The following is a 15,207-nucleotide window of genomic DNA, read 5'->3' on the forward strand; positions in this document are numbered from 1 at the left end:
GTTAATTCATTGTGACATTCAGACAAAATTCGGATGCATACGAATTGTGGTTATCAAAAATTTGGATACGTTTGAAATCGTTATTTGATTCATTCCGACATTTAGATGCAGGAAAAGCAATAAAAACCTGACAGATGTTCTAAGTTACAAAGTTACATAATTAGTCAGGTTGAAAAAAGACACAAGTCCATCGAGTTCAACCTGTAGAGATAAGTGGAAAAAAATAAAAAATAAGAAGAAAACCCTAAACAGAATTCTAGGACTACAATCACCCAATGTTGATCCAGAGGAAGGCAAAAAAAACCTATAAAGCATGGTTCAATTTGCTTCAAAAGGGGAAAAAGATTCCTTCCTGACCCCATAAGGCAATCGGATATTCCTTGGATCAGCAATTAAAGTGAATAATTTGGCACCAAGCTCACTATATGGACCATTTATGTATTTATACATGGTGATCATGCCCCCCCTTAATCGCCTCTTCTCCAGAGAGAACAAATTCGGGTCAGTTAATATTTCCTCATAGATGAGCTCCTCCATGCCTCTTATGAGTTTAGTTGCCCTTCGCTGCACTTTTTCCAGCTCCAAAACATCCTTTTTGTGGACTGTAGCCCAAAACTGACCTGCATATTCCAGATGAGATCTTACTAATGCTTTGTACCGGGGCAGGATTATGTCTCTTTCTCTGGAGTCTAGACCCCGTATAATACAAGAAAGTATTTTGCTTGCTTTAGAAACTGCAGCTTGACATTGCATGCTATTATTCAGTCTATGGTCTACCAGTACACCCAAATTATTCTCCATCATTGACTCCCCCGAACATACTCCCCCTAGAGTGTATGACGCATGCATGTTTTTAGTCCCCAAGTGCATAACTTTACATTCATCAACATTAAACCTCATTTATCAAATAGATGCCCAATCACACAGTGCATTCAGATATGCTTGTAAGCTGGAGACATCCTGTAAGGACTGTATTTCACTACAACAAACACGTAAAACCTCTTCGTGTCTCTGTCTCTGCGTCTCCCCAAAGACAGCGATAAAAACCTGATGGGTTCTAACCCTTCCCCTCTATACAATACTAAGAAGAAAAGTTTTGGCTTGAGTCCACCCAGTACAGTAAATTTTAAACCTCTATTTGAATCTGCTAGTCACTACAATTGACTGAGCCAAGACATGTATGCAGCCATGAAGTCAGTCTTCTGATATGCATACTTTCTATGGACTAGTGATGAGGCTAAGTTTGGTGCGAACCCAGTTTGCCCAAGCCCGCTCAGAACTCTGACAGCCACCTCCTCTGCGGCATTTCCCACCCTACACCTATACATTACAAGGGGGCAGGGAACACTCACACTGCAACTTCTGCCACTAATTGGGTCGGGCGGTCAGAGTTTTGAGTGGGCTTGGACGAACTCAGACAAACTGAGTTTGCACTAATCCCAGCCTCATCTCTACTCTGAATCAGTGACTCTGAAAGTGTTAAAACTATCACATCAGAATGCCATCCAGGCAACCAAAAACATCAAATGTGTAGTTCAGCAATGGCAACCTCCATATTTTTCTCAGAAAAGTTTTCCTTTAAGACAATCAGTAACTGCGTTTGTAAAGATAATTTACTAAATCAGAATGCAGCAGTGATCGCCAATGTGATTTCAAAGGCTGCAAAAATTAAGAATGTACTTTGTTAATATTTACTACTAGATCTTAGATTTTAAAAATAGGCAATAATTGACAAAGAGTGCCCAATGACATTGACATTATGATAACGCTTTTTGTAGATTAGATAGGCAAGTTCTTTCTGGGTATATAAGCAGGGAACCAGAGCATGTCTCCACAAGGTGGAAACCAGTAGTCAAAATGAAGTTCCTAATTCTTGCTCTTGTCTGCCTTCAACTCTCAGAAGGGGTTGTTAAGTGAGTATATATACAGTAGATATATATTTAATCCCTTTGATGCAGTTTGCCAGCTCAACATGTATTGCAGAATGTGAATTTATGTTTTAACTAGACAGATTACCAAACTACATGCAGATGATAGCTGTGAACGGCGATGTTAAACCAATTCCCCTTTATTAGAAAATTAAGACAGCTTGCACATTTTGACCTTAAGTTGCCAGTTTTTTTTTCCATTTAAAAAACAACTGTGATTCCTGCATAGTAGAAATATTTATTTGTGGCTAATTAACTTGTTTAGGCTCTTTCAAAAATTCATGCACTATACATTCCTGTAATGTGTAAATTATTTCAAAGTTTATTATTTCATTTGTAAGAAACTTCACTGTGTTTTGAACCCAAAACATGATAAATGGGAAAAACCATAGAATATAATGTGTACTTTATATATGCAGTAGCGCTAGTTGACAACGATCACTTGCTGAACTGTAAAACTATCGTATTTTTCTGCTTTACATTATATGATTTGTAAAAGACAATAAAACCAAAATAAAACCATCTTTAGCCTGTCTTGTAATTGCCTACAATGAGAAATGACATTAGGTATGTGGTGAAAAAAATTCCAAATCCCAAATATGTTTCCAAAATGTTCCCATTGCTGTATAAAAAAACATATAAACAAAAAATGTTACAGTCTTAATGTGATGAACAAATAAATCTCAATTCCCAATTTTGGTATTGGTATATGTCCTGAAATGTTTCAAGCTAGTACTTGTCTGAGGAAAATCATTGGATCACTGGGTGACTCTAAAATCATACTGTGTAGGGCCCCATCAGACACATGATGACTGTATGAGACCTGTTCATCTCATTAAGAAGTTCTATTATACAGAGCAATGTTTGTCACTTCTTAGTGTGTACTTATTCAGTTAATTTTGCTTTGCCTTTCATAACGTCTGATATTTTTCCTGCAGAGTGCCCCTAAAAAGGTTTAAGTCCATGAGGCAGGTGATGCAAGAACATGGAATTAAAGCCCCATATGTTGATCCAGCTACAAAGTATTACAACAATTTTGCCACTGCTTTTGAGCCTCTGGCAAACTACATGGATGTAAGTATATGTGGACACTAAGTTGACTGTTTTCATGCATTTTGAATTGTCTGGGTGCAATATTTTTCTATGTGTTTCTATTTAAAGTGCTTTAAGCAAATTATGCTTGTATGGTTTATTCTTCAAGTAGAAGTGGGTGGCTGAAGAGCAGTGCATAAAGTATAAAAAAATGTTAAGGGCCCATTCACATGATTGCGTATTTGTTACATGCCTTAGTGTAATGCAGTGCCATTCATTCTGATAGCACCCCAACAAATCTTGCTGCTGGAAGTGCATTGCAGTGCTGTGCAGCGCATGGCAGCACCCTGATGTGTGTGTTGGTGCACTCCCATATGGTACCATTGTGGTGCATTAACAAGCATGTGCTAACACACTGCATTGGTGTCAGTTTTTCCGTGATATTCTCCTGTCTGGTTAAAGTAGAATTCCAGCCTAACAGCTTGTGGTTAGTTTCTTTGTCCCTCTTGGGGTGCTATACTCCCCCTTCCTGTCCCATTTTTAGTAATCACCATTGCAGAGAGTGAGGAGAGATCCAGAGTCTGACAGCAGTCAATAGAACAGGAGTTGAGGGTGGTAAGATTCCCCTCACTTTGGAGATATTTCCTCACACTGTCCTCGGGATAAAACGTTTGAATATATATCTCCAGCATGGGCACATACAGATTATAGCATCAGGATCTAAGCATTGCATCTAACAATTTTGTTATTCTATCAAAATACAAAAAAGTTGTGGTGGCCTTTCAGATTCTATAAAAAAAATTGTGGTGGGCTTTCTGCTTAAATAAGATCATTACATAGTAATAACATAATTATAGGCCTCCTCACATTATTTCTGTGCATGGGCTAATGGCAGCCTCGTTGTGCGTAGGAATAGCATGTTCATTCCCTGGTTACTTACTAATGGTAAAATTTGGCCCCATCTAGCCCCATAGACTTACAAGTGGCTACACCCTTCACATCCATGGTAATTCATGAAATGCATGGATTTTTATTGCTTTCCTGAGTAATTATTTTCTTTCTCTGTAGATGTCTTACTATGGTGAGATCAGCATAGGAACTCCTGCTCAGAACTTCCTTGTTCTGTTTGACACTGGATCTTCCAACTTGTGGGTACCCTCAACCAACTGTCAGAGCCAGGCCTGCAGTAAGTAAATGACATAATCAACTGTGTAAAAAAAACTGTGAAAAAAACATGTCACCTTAACTTTTCTATCTGCTCTCCAATATTAATGTAGAACTGTGGCCTCCCATTAAAAAATGAAATGTGCTGCATCACTTAACCTCCCTGGCGGTATGATTATGTCAGGAATTTTGTGCCAAAAGCGGTACAATTTTTTGCATGGAAATTTGGTGTTATGTATTGTAGGCCTGCAATTCTTAGTAATTACTTACTTAAACCTGACCAAGCAATACTTTAGTAGACATCCCAGAAGTGATAAAGTTTGAAACACAAAATCATGAATTATAATCTAATAAATAATATCATTTTATTCAATAATGTAATCAAAAATAATGAAATTTGTCAAACAAAGAAAATTCAATAAACATCCTGAGTGTGATTAATTTTGAAACATGGGACTGCACAAAGTCCGGCGTCACAATCAGGACAATGGAACCTGGTTTCTTTTCAGACTTTCTTTCCATTGTCATCTCGCTTTGAGCAGCAAACTTCGAACATCCTGGTAGATCACTATCGCTCACTTCTGCGAGCACCTCCGTGTCGCTGTCACTCAACTGGTCCAAAAACGCTTTTGTAGTAACGTGGCGCTTTTTTGATGCCATGTTATAAAAATTTTATGAGCACAAATGACAGCACAAATGGCAGTAAAATGGCAGGCAAGGGGCACTGTATAGTTATCAAGTGTCAGATCTGAGGTGATACAGTGTAGTCCTCTCAGATTACACTGTATCAGCTCTTATGTGTGTTTCACTTTTGAATTTGCCGCCCAGTTCCGCTCCCATGCGCCGCTGCTGCTCGCAGGGAACGGAACCAGGAAGTCAGATGCCGGCTGGCGATCATGGTGAAGGACATAGATCATTCTCGCCGGCGATCATAGCGGATGACATCGCTGGATCGCCAGGAGAAGGTAAGAAAACTCCGCTGACAGCTCTGCAATGTTACCCCGAGCGTGACTCGGGGTTACCGCTCCTGGCAGAGAAAATTAACCCCGAGTCACGCTCGGGATTACCGCCAGGGAGGTTAAGGGTATCTGCAATGACAGTTTTCTCTTAGTCCACCTGCTAAGTCCCACAAATATCTGCTGATCCTGCCAGTGATGTCCATCTAATGCAGCTTCCTGTTATGGCGTGGCAGCAATGCTGCACTGCTCCTGAATTCAGAGCAGAGTTGCCACTCTACAGTGGAATGAGAAGATGTTGTCAGGAATGTGGCTATCAGCATTGTCACTGCTCATTCACATGCCTGTAGCTTGTCAGTCAGCACCTGGCCACACCAGTATTTGGCTGAGTCAGGGAAGGTAGGGGGTTTTGTGTTTACTTTATGAGGTCTGTGCATCAGAGAGTAACTGGATTTGGTACTTGTTTAAACTGTTATATTGCAGTCTTTAGTTGTACTTTAATTAAGGCTGTAGTTATTTTATTGTATTTCTTGTATTCCTATGATCCATGATCCACTCCTCCCCCGTCCCCAGCTCATCACACAGCAGACAAATGAAAAATATGCTTTACTATCACTTGGTTTCACATTTAAAAACCAAAGGGTGATAAGGTTTCATAACCTTGCTGTCTAAGGGTGCAGGGTGATTAAATACAACCTGTTGTATAGTTTAACAGAAGAAAACTGTACACATTTTAGAAAACTAAAAATACAGAGGGATTAACCCCGGTCCAGCTCTTAACTTAATAAATCTATTAAAACAAATTTGATAATAAGATTTTTAAAGCAAAACTCCAGGCAAGTAGATAAATACACAATTGAAAACATATATTCACAGTATTACCTGTCAAAGGATTTATATGGTTCAGCCAGTCTTGTGCCATGGCTCAGCTGCACTGGACAGCTAGGCTGAAGATACACTTTTATCCTTGTTCAACAATGCATTTTCTTATTTCACCTCTCCATCTCTAGCCTTGTCACTGGACAGTAAATTAAAATCATCACCTCTGTCTAATGAGCAGGGAGCTGACCTAGGAATCAGTAACATTAAGGCTGGATTTACATCTTTGCAAGGCATGGCGCACATCGGCGAGTAATAATTCACTGAAATGCAACATGGCTATCACGTACCTGGTAGAGAACCGAGTTGTGAGGAGGCCTCCTTTGCAACTCTTGTCCCGCACCTCTGAGAGTGGTGACAGGGAGTGAGAGGACAGAGAGCAGCACCGGTGCCAGAGGGTGTAGGGCACAGTGCCTGGGTGAGTTCAAAGCTGGTCTCCAAGGAAGCAGGTGTAGATGCAGCTGGGAAGACCACCAGGAGCTGGAGCAGGACAAGGTCAGGCAGGCCAGGGTCACTACCGATCGTGCAGCTAAGTACAAGGCGGCAGGCAGAAGAGTAGTCGAGGAGCAAGCAGAGGTCAAGGGCAGCAGGAGTCAAAGAGATCCGGGTCAGGCAACAAAATACTGGAACAGGCAGAAGCACAGGGACACTTACACAGGAGCTGAAAGATCATCCAACAAGGATCCATAGGACTGGCAAGTTTAAATAGGGCCATCAATCCTGAGACGCTGCATCACTTCCTGCGCGCCACGTTTCCACGCGCAAGTACGTTGAGCGTGTGCGCAATAGCGCCCGTTTCCCGCAAATGCGGAAGACAGGCGTACGCGCATGCGTAGAAACATCTGCGAGGCCAGGTATAGTCTTACAATGGCCATAATAAAATATATCGAAACACATATTAACAACACATGCTGACTTTTTTTTCCTGCTACCAATAGAAAAAGCATCGGGGGACAAAAACATAGGTGTGGATCCAGCCTAAACAAGGAAGAAAGACAGCGTGATCTTCCTGGACACCAGAGGCATAACTTAAATCAGGGGTGTCCAAACTCCGGCCCTCCAGCTGTGGTGAAACTACAAATCCCATGAAGCATCTCTCTCCGGGAGTCATGTCTGTGGCTGTGAGAATCTTGCAAAGCCTCATGGGATTCGTAGTTCCACCACAGCTGGAGGGCCGCGGTTTGGACACCCCTGACTTAAATGTATCTAAATGCAAAAATAAAAATATAGTATATTTCAGTTTACCGGTCATAAGATGAGGTGGCTGTGTTAGGATTTTTTTTTTTCCCCACAATTTTTTTCTACCTGGTGATACATTTAGAAGAACAAAGGGAAGAAGATCAGATAAGTTCATTGTTAGCGTTTACCTACTTTTAAATGACAAATCCTTTAGCAGGCTAAACAGTAAAAGTAAACGCACACATTTAAACTGTGTGTGTAGCTGTTTGCCAGGTGATCCACTTGAATGGTTACAAAAAAATTAAAAACTACTGACCTGTTTTTCTAGTATTGTTTACTTTAATTCTTGCAATGCTGTTTCAAATTTGATAAATATATTTATTTATGTTTTCCCTCCAGCCAATCACCCTCTGTTTAACCCCAGCCAGTCTTCCACCTATTCTTCAAACCAGCAGCAGTTCTCTCTGCAGTATGGCACTGGTAGCCTGACTGGAATCCTTGGATATGACACTGTGCAGGTATGTGTATATTTAAAAAATACATATGAATTATTATTATTTTTTATTATTATAATTAAGTATAAGAAATGTTTACAGAAAGTGATGCTAATTCTAAAACTTATTTCTAAATGTGTACAGATCCAGAATATAGCTATTTCCCAGCAAGAATTTGGCTTGAGTGTAACCGAGCCTGGAACCAACTTTGTCTATGCTCAGTTTGATGGTATTTTGGGTCTTGCTTACCCATCTATTGCTGAGGGCGGAGCTACCACTGTGATGCAAAACCTGATTCAACAGAATCTCATCAACCAGCCTTTATTTGGATTCTACCTTAGTGGGTATGTGTTTTTCATATTGGCTCACGTTATTCTGTTTTACACAGTAATTATATTTATTGGCATAATTTTTGCATATGTTTTTGCAGAGAGAACACACAGAATGGTGGTGAAGTTGCTTTTGGTGGTGTTGACCAAAATTACTACTCTGGACAGATTTATTGGACTCCCGTGACCTCTGAAACATACTGGCAAATTGGAATCCAAGGGTATTTTTAATTTTTGTGTTAACTTTATAATAGAGATGATCAAATCAGAAAAAAAGACTGACATACCCTTAGTAAGTGTCCTTGTATTTCCAAATTATTCAGCCATCTGAGAGGAAATCATTTGTGTATTTTGAATGTTGTCCTAATTCATAGTGATAAACGTCACGCATGAAAGTTTCAGGAATCACCTATATATTATACAGTATATGTGCAAGGACAAATTGTAAAGCAATGGAAATAAGTTTTGATTGGGATAGAGATTTCACATATGCTGGAATTCTCCCCAAATTTCCAGTTATTCTGGATTTAAAAAATAATTATTGATGGTAAAGTAATTTGAAAAGGAAGTATTTGATAGAGAAAGGAATGATCCATTGAACTTAACAGGATTTCTATTGTAGGGAAATTGCTTGGTGACTGGTTTAAAAATGGGAAATATTAAATCTTTATAGAGGAGCTTCCACCTTCTTTTGTTGAAAAATGTTTTGATTTCCCTTTACCTTCTTCGCTGGATAGTCTTTAAAGTGTATTTCCTTTTTTGCAGTAAAATTTGAGAAAACCCCTCTATATGTTGCTTATGTGTTCCTATTCACACAGCATAGAGGAAAATAACTTCCTCTTATCTTTTAGATGTTTTGTTAAAGCAGGCAAGATGGCTGATTCTAGTTTTTTCTTAGCCCCACAGTGATCTGTCCTAACGGAAAGACTTGGGACTGATATGTGAGGATTGTGTTTATCTGATAAGCTTCATTAATATACAATGGACAAGCCACCTCAGATCCCTCACAGCCCCATCTAACATGTCAAAGAAATAGAAACAAGAAGAAACCTTAAAACTGTAACCCATGTACAAGCAATTTAAACTGCAAGAAGTATTTTTTTTTTAGCTTATGCTATGTGAAGGGGAATATGTAACCAATATAAAATAGGTGTCATCCCAATTTGGCTGCAAAAGTGGAAATACACTTTAATAAACATACTTATATAGCTAGCGAATCCCACGTTGGGCTCCGCCCGATGCTCTGGTGCTGTACACCCTTGCCACCATCTTTCTTTCTTATGTCATTGGGAGCTGGTTGTTTCTTCCTGGTTGTTGCAGCCACCCCCCGATGATGTGGAGGCAGATCCATCTTCTGTGCTGTATGGAAGATGATGCCTCCTGGGATATAGGTACAACATGGGTATCCCAGAAGGTTTCAGGAGGAGGTTGATATGTCACACTTTTCTAGGCAAGAATTGAGGCAGGGGGGCGAGTGGAATGCAAATAAAGAAAAAATGGTAAATAAAGACAAAGAATTAATATAAGCTTTGGCTTTTAATATTGTGGAATGGGGAGGATTACAATGGGACAAAATGTATTTTTTTGCTGAAAGGTCCGCTTTAATGCATTATTAAGAGAAGTTTTGGCTTTATTCTTAGTACCATAATTATACAATGTGGTTGATGATGATGATATAAAAATGCATATATTTTATTTCAGATTCTCTGTTAGTGGACAAGCTACTGGTTGGTGTAGCCAAGGATGTCAGGGTATTGTGGATACTGGTACTTCTCTGCTGACCGCTCCTCAATCAGTCTTCTCCTCCCTAATGCAAAGCATTGGTGCCCAACAAGATCAGAATGGACAGGTAGGTTAAAAAAGCCTAAAATTTAATAAAATAGATTTTCATTGACACATTAGTCTCAGATCCTACTTTGGTAATATTCATTGTATGTTTAACCACTTGAAGACCAGGTGTTTAGACCCCCTTCCGTCATGCAACGCTGTACTGAAATTAATTTTATACCATTTTTTGGGGACAGATAGAGCTTTCTTTTGGTGGTATTTAATCACCACTGCGGGTTTTATTTTTTACTATAATTAGGAAAAATTACTGAAAATTTTGATGTTTCATTATATTAGGAAACATTTATTATTACCCAGTTTTTTTGTAAAATATAAAAGTCGGGGTCACGTCGGATAAATAGACACCAAACATGTAAAGCTTTAAAATTGCGCGCACCAAAATGGCAGAAAACTACCATACCCAAAATTGGCCATAGGCGACACTTTAAAAGCTTTTACTGCTCATCAGTTTAGTGTTTTCAATGAGTGATGGCCCTAGAATTATTGCTCTCACTGTGACGTTCGCGGTGATATGTAACATGTGCGGCGTAATGGGCGCAGTCGTCTTTTTTGCACGTATGTGCTCCCGGCGCATGTTTGCATGCGTGTATGTATGGGTGAGGACTTTCAAAAATTTTTTTTGTTTTTAATTCTTTTTTATGTGTAACTTTAAATTTTTTGGGGGGGACTTTAATTTTTTCCCCCCACTAAACTTTATTGCTATCACATACGGATGCTAATAAAACCCTCCTAGGAACCCCCAAAAGATGCTGATGAAGCACAGATCTGCTCCATCAGCTTCTTTCCAGCTTCTGAAGCTGGAGAGTGACACAAGAATGCAGAAGTGATGTAATATACAACACTTCCGCATTCTTGCAGAGGAGAGGGGACCGGAGGGAGCTCGTGTAACCATCTCCCTCTGATCCCCTGTGACACAGGCGCCGTGCTGATCCCGGGCTCGCACCGGGCACAGCGGAGCCCGGGACCAGCGGGACAACGGCGGAGGCGGGGGGAGCACCGATCGTTACCCCATACAAGCGATCCGCCGACTCTACAGCGGGCATTTCCCGATATTATCTGAGACGCCCGCTCAGATCTAGAGAGCTCCCGGCCGCTTTTGTACAACGGCCGGCCCGGAGGTAGTTAAGGATGGCATTTAATCTTGTATTTATTGCCTGCCCTCTAGCACTTAACTTTTCTAATATTTTTAAAGAGTTTTCTGAAACTTGTGATTATCTTCAAAAACCATCCTAGTTTGTTATAGGAGATACAAAAAATAATGTATAACAATTGCAAGTATGAAGGTAATTCCCCCTGTAAAGTTTCTCTGTTGCCTGGACCATGTAAAAAGAGTTCATATAACAGTCACTCGTGAAACAGACATTCTGGCATGTTTCACGCCATACATGCTTGGTTGTAATATCAAATGCTTCTATGACTAAGCATGTATTGTGTGCAGCATGTCATATTTTCTGTATGACCTGAACATGTTCTGTGAGCCTATCTTATTAAAGACCTGTCAGAAAAGACAGCTTGTCATTTGTCTATTATGCGACTCCAAGCCATAATCTACTGCTGGAGTTGCTTTTTTAATGTAATTTATTGATTAATGTATAATGATTGTTTTTGGTTTTTCCAAAATCACAGTATGCTGTCAGCTGTAGCAACATCCAGAGTCTTCCCACCATCAGTTTCACCATCAGTGGAGTTTCCTTCCCACTTCCACCATCTGCCTATGTTCTTCAGGTAATCATCTATTAGTAATAACATACAGTATGTTGCTGCAAAAGAATACTACTGTATAAAATTGCTTAAAATATATATCTTTTTTTTTTACTTTTAGCAAAACAGTGGCTACTGCACTATTGGCATCATGCCTACCTACCTGCCTTCTCAGAGTGGACAGCCTCTCTGGATTCTGGGTGATGTCTTCCTCCGTCAATACTATTCCGTCTATGATCTGGGCAACAATCAAGTTGGTTTTGCTGCTGCTGCATAAACAAATTGCTCTCCTTACTGGCATAATGCCTAATTTCTGCAGTCCTTCCATGTATTTTGCAGCACAAATACCTATATCCCATATTCTGTAGTTTTGTATGTGAGAAGTTCAAAAAGATGCAATCCTGAAAGTCTGATGCTTTGCAGTTGATAAAAAGATGAATAAAAACAATTAAGTAATCAGTAGAATGTGCCTGATGTTCTATTTGCTTGGGGAGCATATAACAATTACAAGTACAGTATAAGCAGTATATGCATATTTGTAACTAGGGGGCATCATGGGTATGTATTTGTAAGGCATACGAGATAAATGTCTATCTTCAAGGTTTTCATTCATTCAGACGATAGGGTATTAAAAACAACTGGATTTAAGTATTTATGAAAATGTTTCACCATTCTTTTAGGTGACTTGCTTAGTAAAAGTACAGGTAAACCTACTATGTAAAAATAATCTTTTATTGCAATATCATTTCATGAGCATAAAAATTGCATCTCAATTGATATTGTCCTCAGTACAACAATAGCAGTTCCTTTTAGCTTGAGCTGCGCTTCCCCCAACTTCTGCTTAGGGACCGTACACACAGTTACATCCTGATGCCCTGTCCGTGGAGCTACATGTCCTTTGAGTACTTGCGCAACTCATCTAATGTGCATGCTTCCGTTTTCATGGAGTTCTGACACATGGACACGGAGATGGGTGGATCTCAATTGCCCTGCTACTTTGTGCAGCTTGTGCGGTGGACAGAGTGGACACAGGGATTTGTGTAGTCCTAGTGGGGTAGCGCACACGCTGTGGTGCCTCCATGAAAAGCCAACTGGTAAAAGGAGCCACTGTGAAAATGGGTGTAATCACCATGAAAACACTTCAAAAAGGAAACCATTGGGGAAAAAAGCATGAGACAATACAATTTGTAAGGAAGGCTATTCGATATGCATTTCATTCAAATTGGTTAAATAACACTTTAACCCCTTCATGACTGTGCTAGTTTTTCGTTTCTGTTCCTAAATGACTGACACACTTTTTACATTTTTGCTGTGTGATTCTTCCACAGCAGCAAGTTTTGATTATTATTATTATTTTTAGAATTTTTTTAATAATAATTATAGTATACAAATATATTTATATATAAACGTTTTATTTTCCTAATTTTTTGTACACTTTTTTTTTTTTTACACTTTGTAAAAAAAATAAGTGTAAAAAAAAAATTTTTTTTTTTTGTCAGTTTATATCAAGCAATCACTATGACTGCTTAATAAATTAACTTTTTAAAATTTTTAGTTATTATCAGGCTGCTCCAAGCTTAGGAACAGCTAATAATAACTTTAGAGACTGATCCTGACAGCATGTCAGAATCAGATCTCACTAAAGGTCTTTGATCGTTCCTAGACGATCAGAAGTGATACATTTCACTCGAGATACATTTTGTATCTAGTGGTTGAAATGTATCATTTAACATCGGGCCAGGCTCTCCAGCTGTCAAAACGAATAGCAGAGAGGTGAGTCACTGCTACCTCTCTGCTATCTTCAGCTGTCAGATACGGGATCGCTATTTAGCGAACCCGTATCTGAATGTAAAGGCTTCATTCTTTCATTAATGAAAGAAAGAAGCTTTTAAAAAAGCTTAACTATTTCATTAATGAATGTCTCAATAGTGAGGCATTAATTAATGACTGGAACTGCTGAGAATCAGCAGTTACCAGCATTACAGAGGCTAATATAATTGGGCACGTACAGTGTACGTGGCCAGTCATATAGCCACTTTGTGACGGGACGTACACTGTACGTCTCCCGTCACGAAGGGGTTAAAGCTGAACTCCAGTCTTAACTTTAGTCTTGCACAGTTCTCCAGGCTCCTCTACTGTACTAAAATTGCTTACTCTGACTTTACAGCACACTGTGAGTTTCTCAAAGTATGCAATAGATGCTGCATCAGTCATTCCTGGCCGAAGGGTGTACTCTCATTGGAACAATGATGCACCAAATAGGTGAAAATGTCCAAATTGGGCCCAAAGTGTCAATATTTTGCGTGGCCACCATTATTTTCCAGCACTGTCTTAACCCTCTTGGGCATGGAGTTCACCAGAGCTTCACAGGTTGCCACTGGAGTCCTCTTCCGCTCCTCCATGACGACATCACGGAGCTGGTGGATGTTAGAGACCTTGCGCTCCTCCACCTTCCATTTGAGGATGCCCCACAGATGCTCAATAGGGTTTAGGTCTGAAGACATGCTTGGCCAGTCCACCACCTTTACCCTCAGCTTCTTTAGCAAGGCAGTGGTCGTCTTGGAGGTGTGTTTGGGGTAGTTATCATGTTGGAATACTACCCTGCGGCTCAGTCTCCGAAGGAAGGGGATCATGCTCTGCTTAAGTATGTCACAGTACATGTTGGCATTCGTGGTTCCCTCAATGAACTGTAGCTCCCCAGTGCCGACAGCACTCATGCAGCCCCAGACCATGACACTCCCACCACCATAATTGACTGTAGGCAAGACACACTTGTCTTTGTACTCCTCACCTGGTTGCCGCCACACACGCTTGACACCATCTGAACCAAATAAGTTTATCTTGGTCTCATCAGACCACAGGACATGGTTGCAGTAATCCATGTCCTTAGTCTGCTCGTCTTCAGCAAACTGTTTGTGGGCTTTCTTGTGCATCATCTTTAGAAGAGGCTTCCTTCTGGGACGACAGTCATGCAGACCAATTTGATGCAGTGTGCGGTGTATGGTCTGACCACTGACAGGCTGACCCCCCGCCCCTTCAACTTCTGCAGCAATACAGGCAGCACTCATACGTCTATTTCCCAAAGACAACCTCTGAATATGACGCTGAGCATGTGCACTCAACTTCTTTGGTCCACCATGGAGAGGCCTGTTCTGAGTAGAACCTGTCCTGGTAAACCGCTGTATGGTCTTGGCCACCGTGCTGCAGCTCAGTTTCAGGGTCTTGGCAATCTTCTTATAGCCTAGGCCATCTTTATGTAGAGCAACAATTCTTTTTTTCAGACTTCAGAGAGTTCTTTGCCATGAGGTGCCATGTTGAACTTTCAGTGACCAGTATGAGAGAGTGAGAGGGATAACACCAAATGTATCACACCTGCTCCCCATTCACACCTGAGACCTTGTAACAATAACGAGTCACATGACACCGGGGAGGGAAAATGGCTAATTGGGCCCAATTTGGAAATTTGTACTTAGGGGTGTACTCACTTTTGTTTCCAGCAGTTTAGACATTAATGGCTGTGTGTTGAGTTATTTTGAGGGGACGGCAAATGTACACTGATATACAAGCTGTACACTCACTACTTTACATTGTAGCAAAGTGTAATTTATTCTGTGTCGTCACATGAAATGATATAACAAAATATTTACAAAAATGTGAGGGGTGTACTCACTTCTGTGAGATACTGTATACATATATA

At 40.2% G+C, this 15,207-nt stretch overlaps 1 protein-coding gene across 1 annotated transcript; it reads left to right on the forward strand.

Annotated features, from left to right (window-relative positions):
• The first annotated feature begins 1,841 nt into the window (after positions 1–1,841).
• Positions 1,842–11,934, forward strand: LOC108804887 (gastricsin-like). The gene is made up of 9 exons (XM_018576800.1): positions 1,842–1,913; positions 2,867–3,002; positions 4,029–4,146; positions 7,538–7,656; positions 7,777–7,976; positions 8,063–8,182; positions 9,663–9,810; positions 11,436–11,534; positions 11,632–11,934. The coding sequence occupies exons 1-9, from the start codon at positions 1,858–1,860 to the stop codon at positions 11,785–11,787; spliced, it is 1,152 nt and encodes a 383-aa protein (XP_018432302.1). The 5' UTR covers positions 1,842–1,857; the 3' UTR covers positions 11,788–11,934.
• The last annotated feature ends 3,273 nt before the right edge of the window (positions 11,935–15,207 follow it).

The sequence above is a fragment of the Nanorana parkeri genome, unplaced genomic scaffold, assembly GCF_000935625.1.
Source record: "Nanorana parkeri isolate BGI_ZX_2015 unplaced genomic scaffold, ASM93562v1 scaffold77, whole genome shotgun sequence".
NCBI classification, from domain to species: Eukaryota; Metazoa; Chordata; class Amphibia; order Anura; family Dicroglossidae; genus Nanorana; species Nanorana parkeri.

What these genes read in the sequence shown, in the direction of transcription:
- LOC108804887 (XM_018576800.1), top strand. Translation starts at nt 1,858, where the DNA reads ATGAAGTTCCTAATTCTTGCTCTTGTCTGCCTTCAACTCTCAGAAGGG. An exon ending in TTGGATATGACACTGTGCAG is followed by an intron (nt 7,657 to 7,776) that starts GTATGTGTATAT and finishes AAATGTGTACAG; the next exon opens with ATCCAGAATATAGCTATTTC. An exon ending in CATCTGCCTATGTTCTTCAG is followed by an intron (nt 11,535 to 11,631) that starts GTAATCATCTAT and finishes TTTTACTTTTAG; the next exon opens with CAAAACAGTGGCTACTGCAC.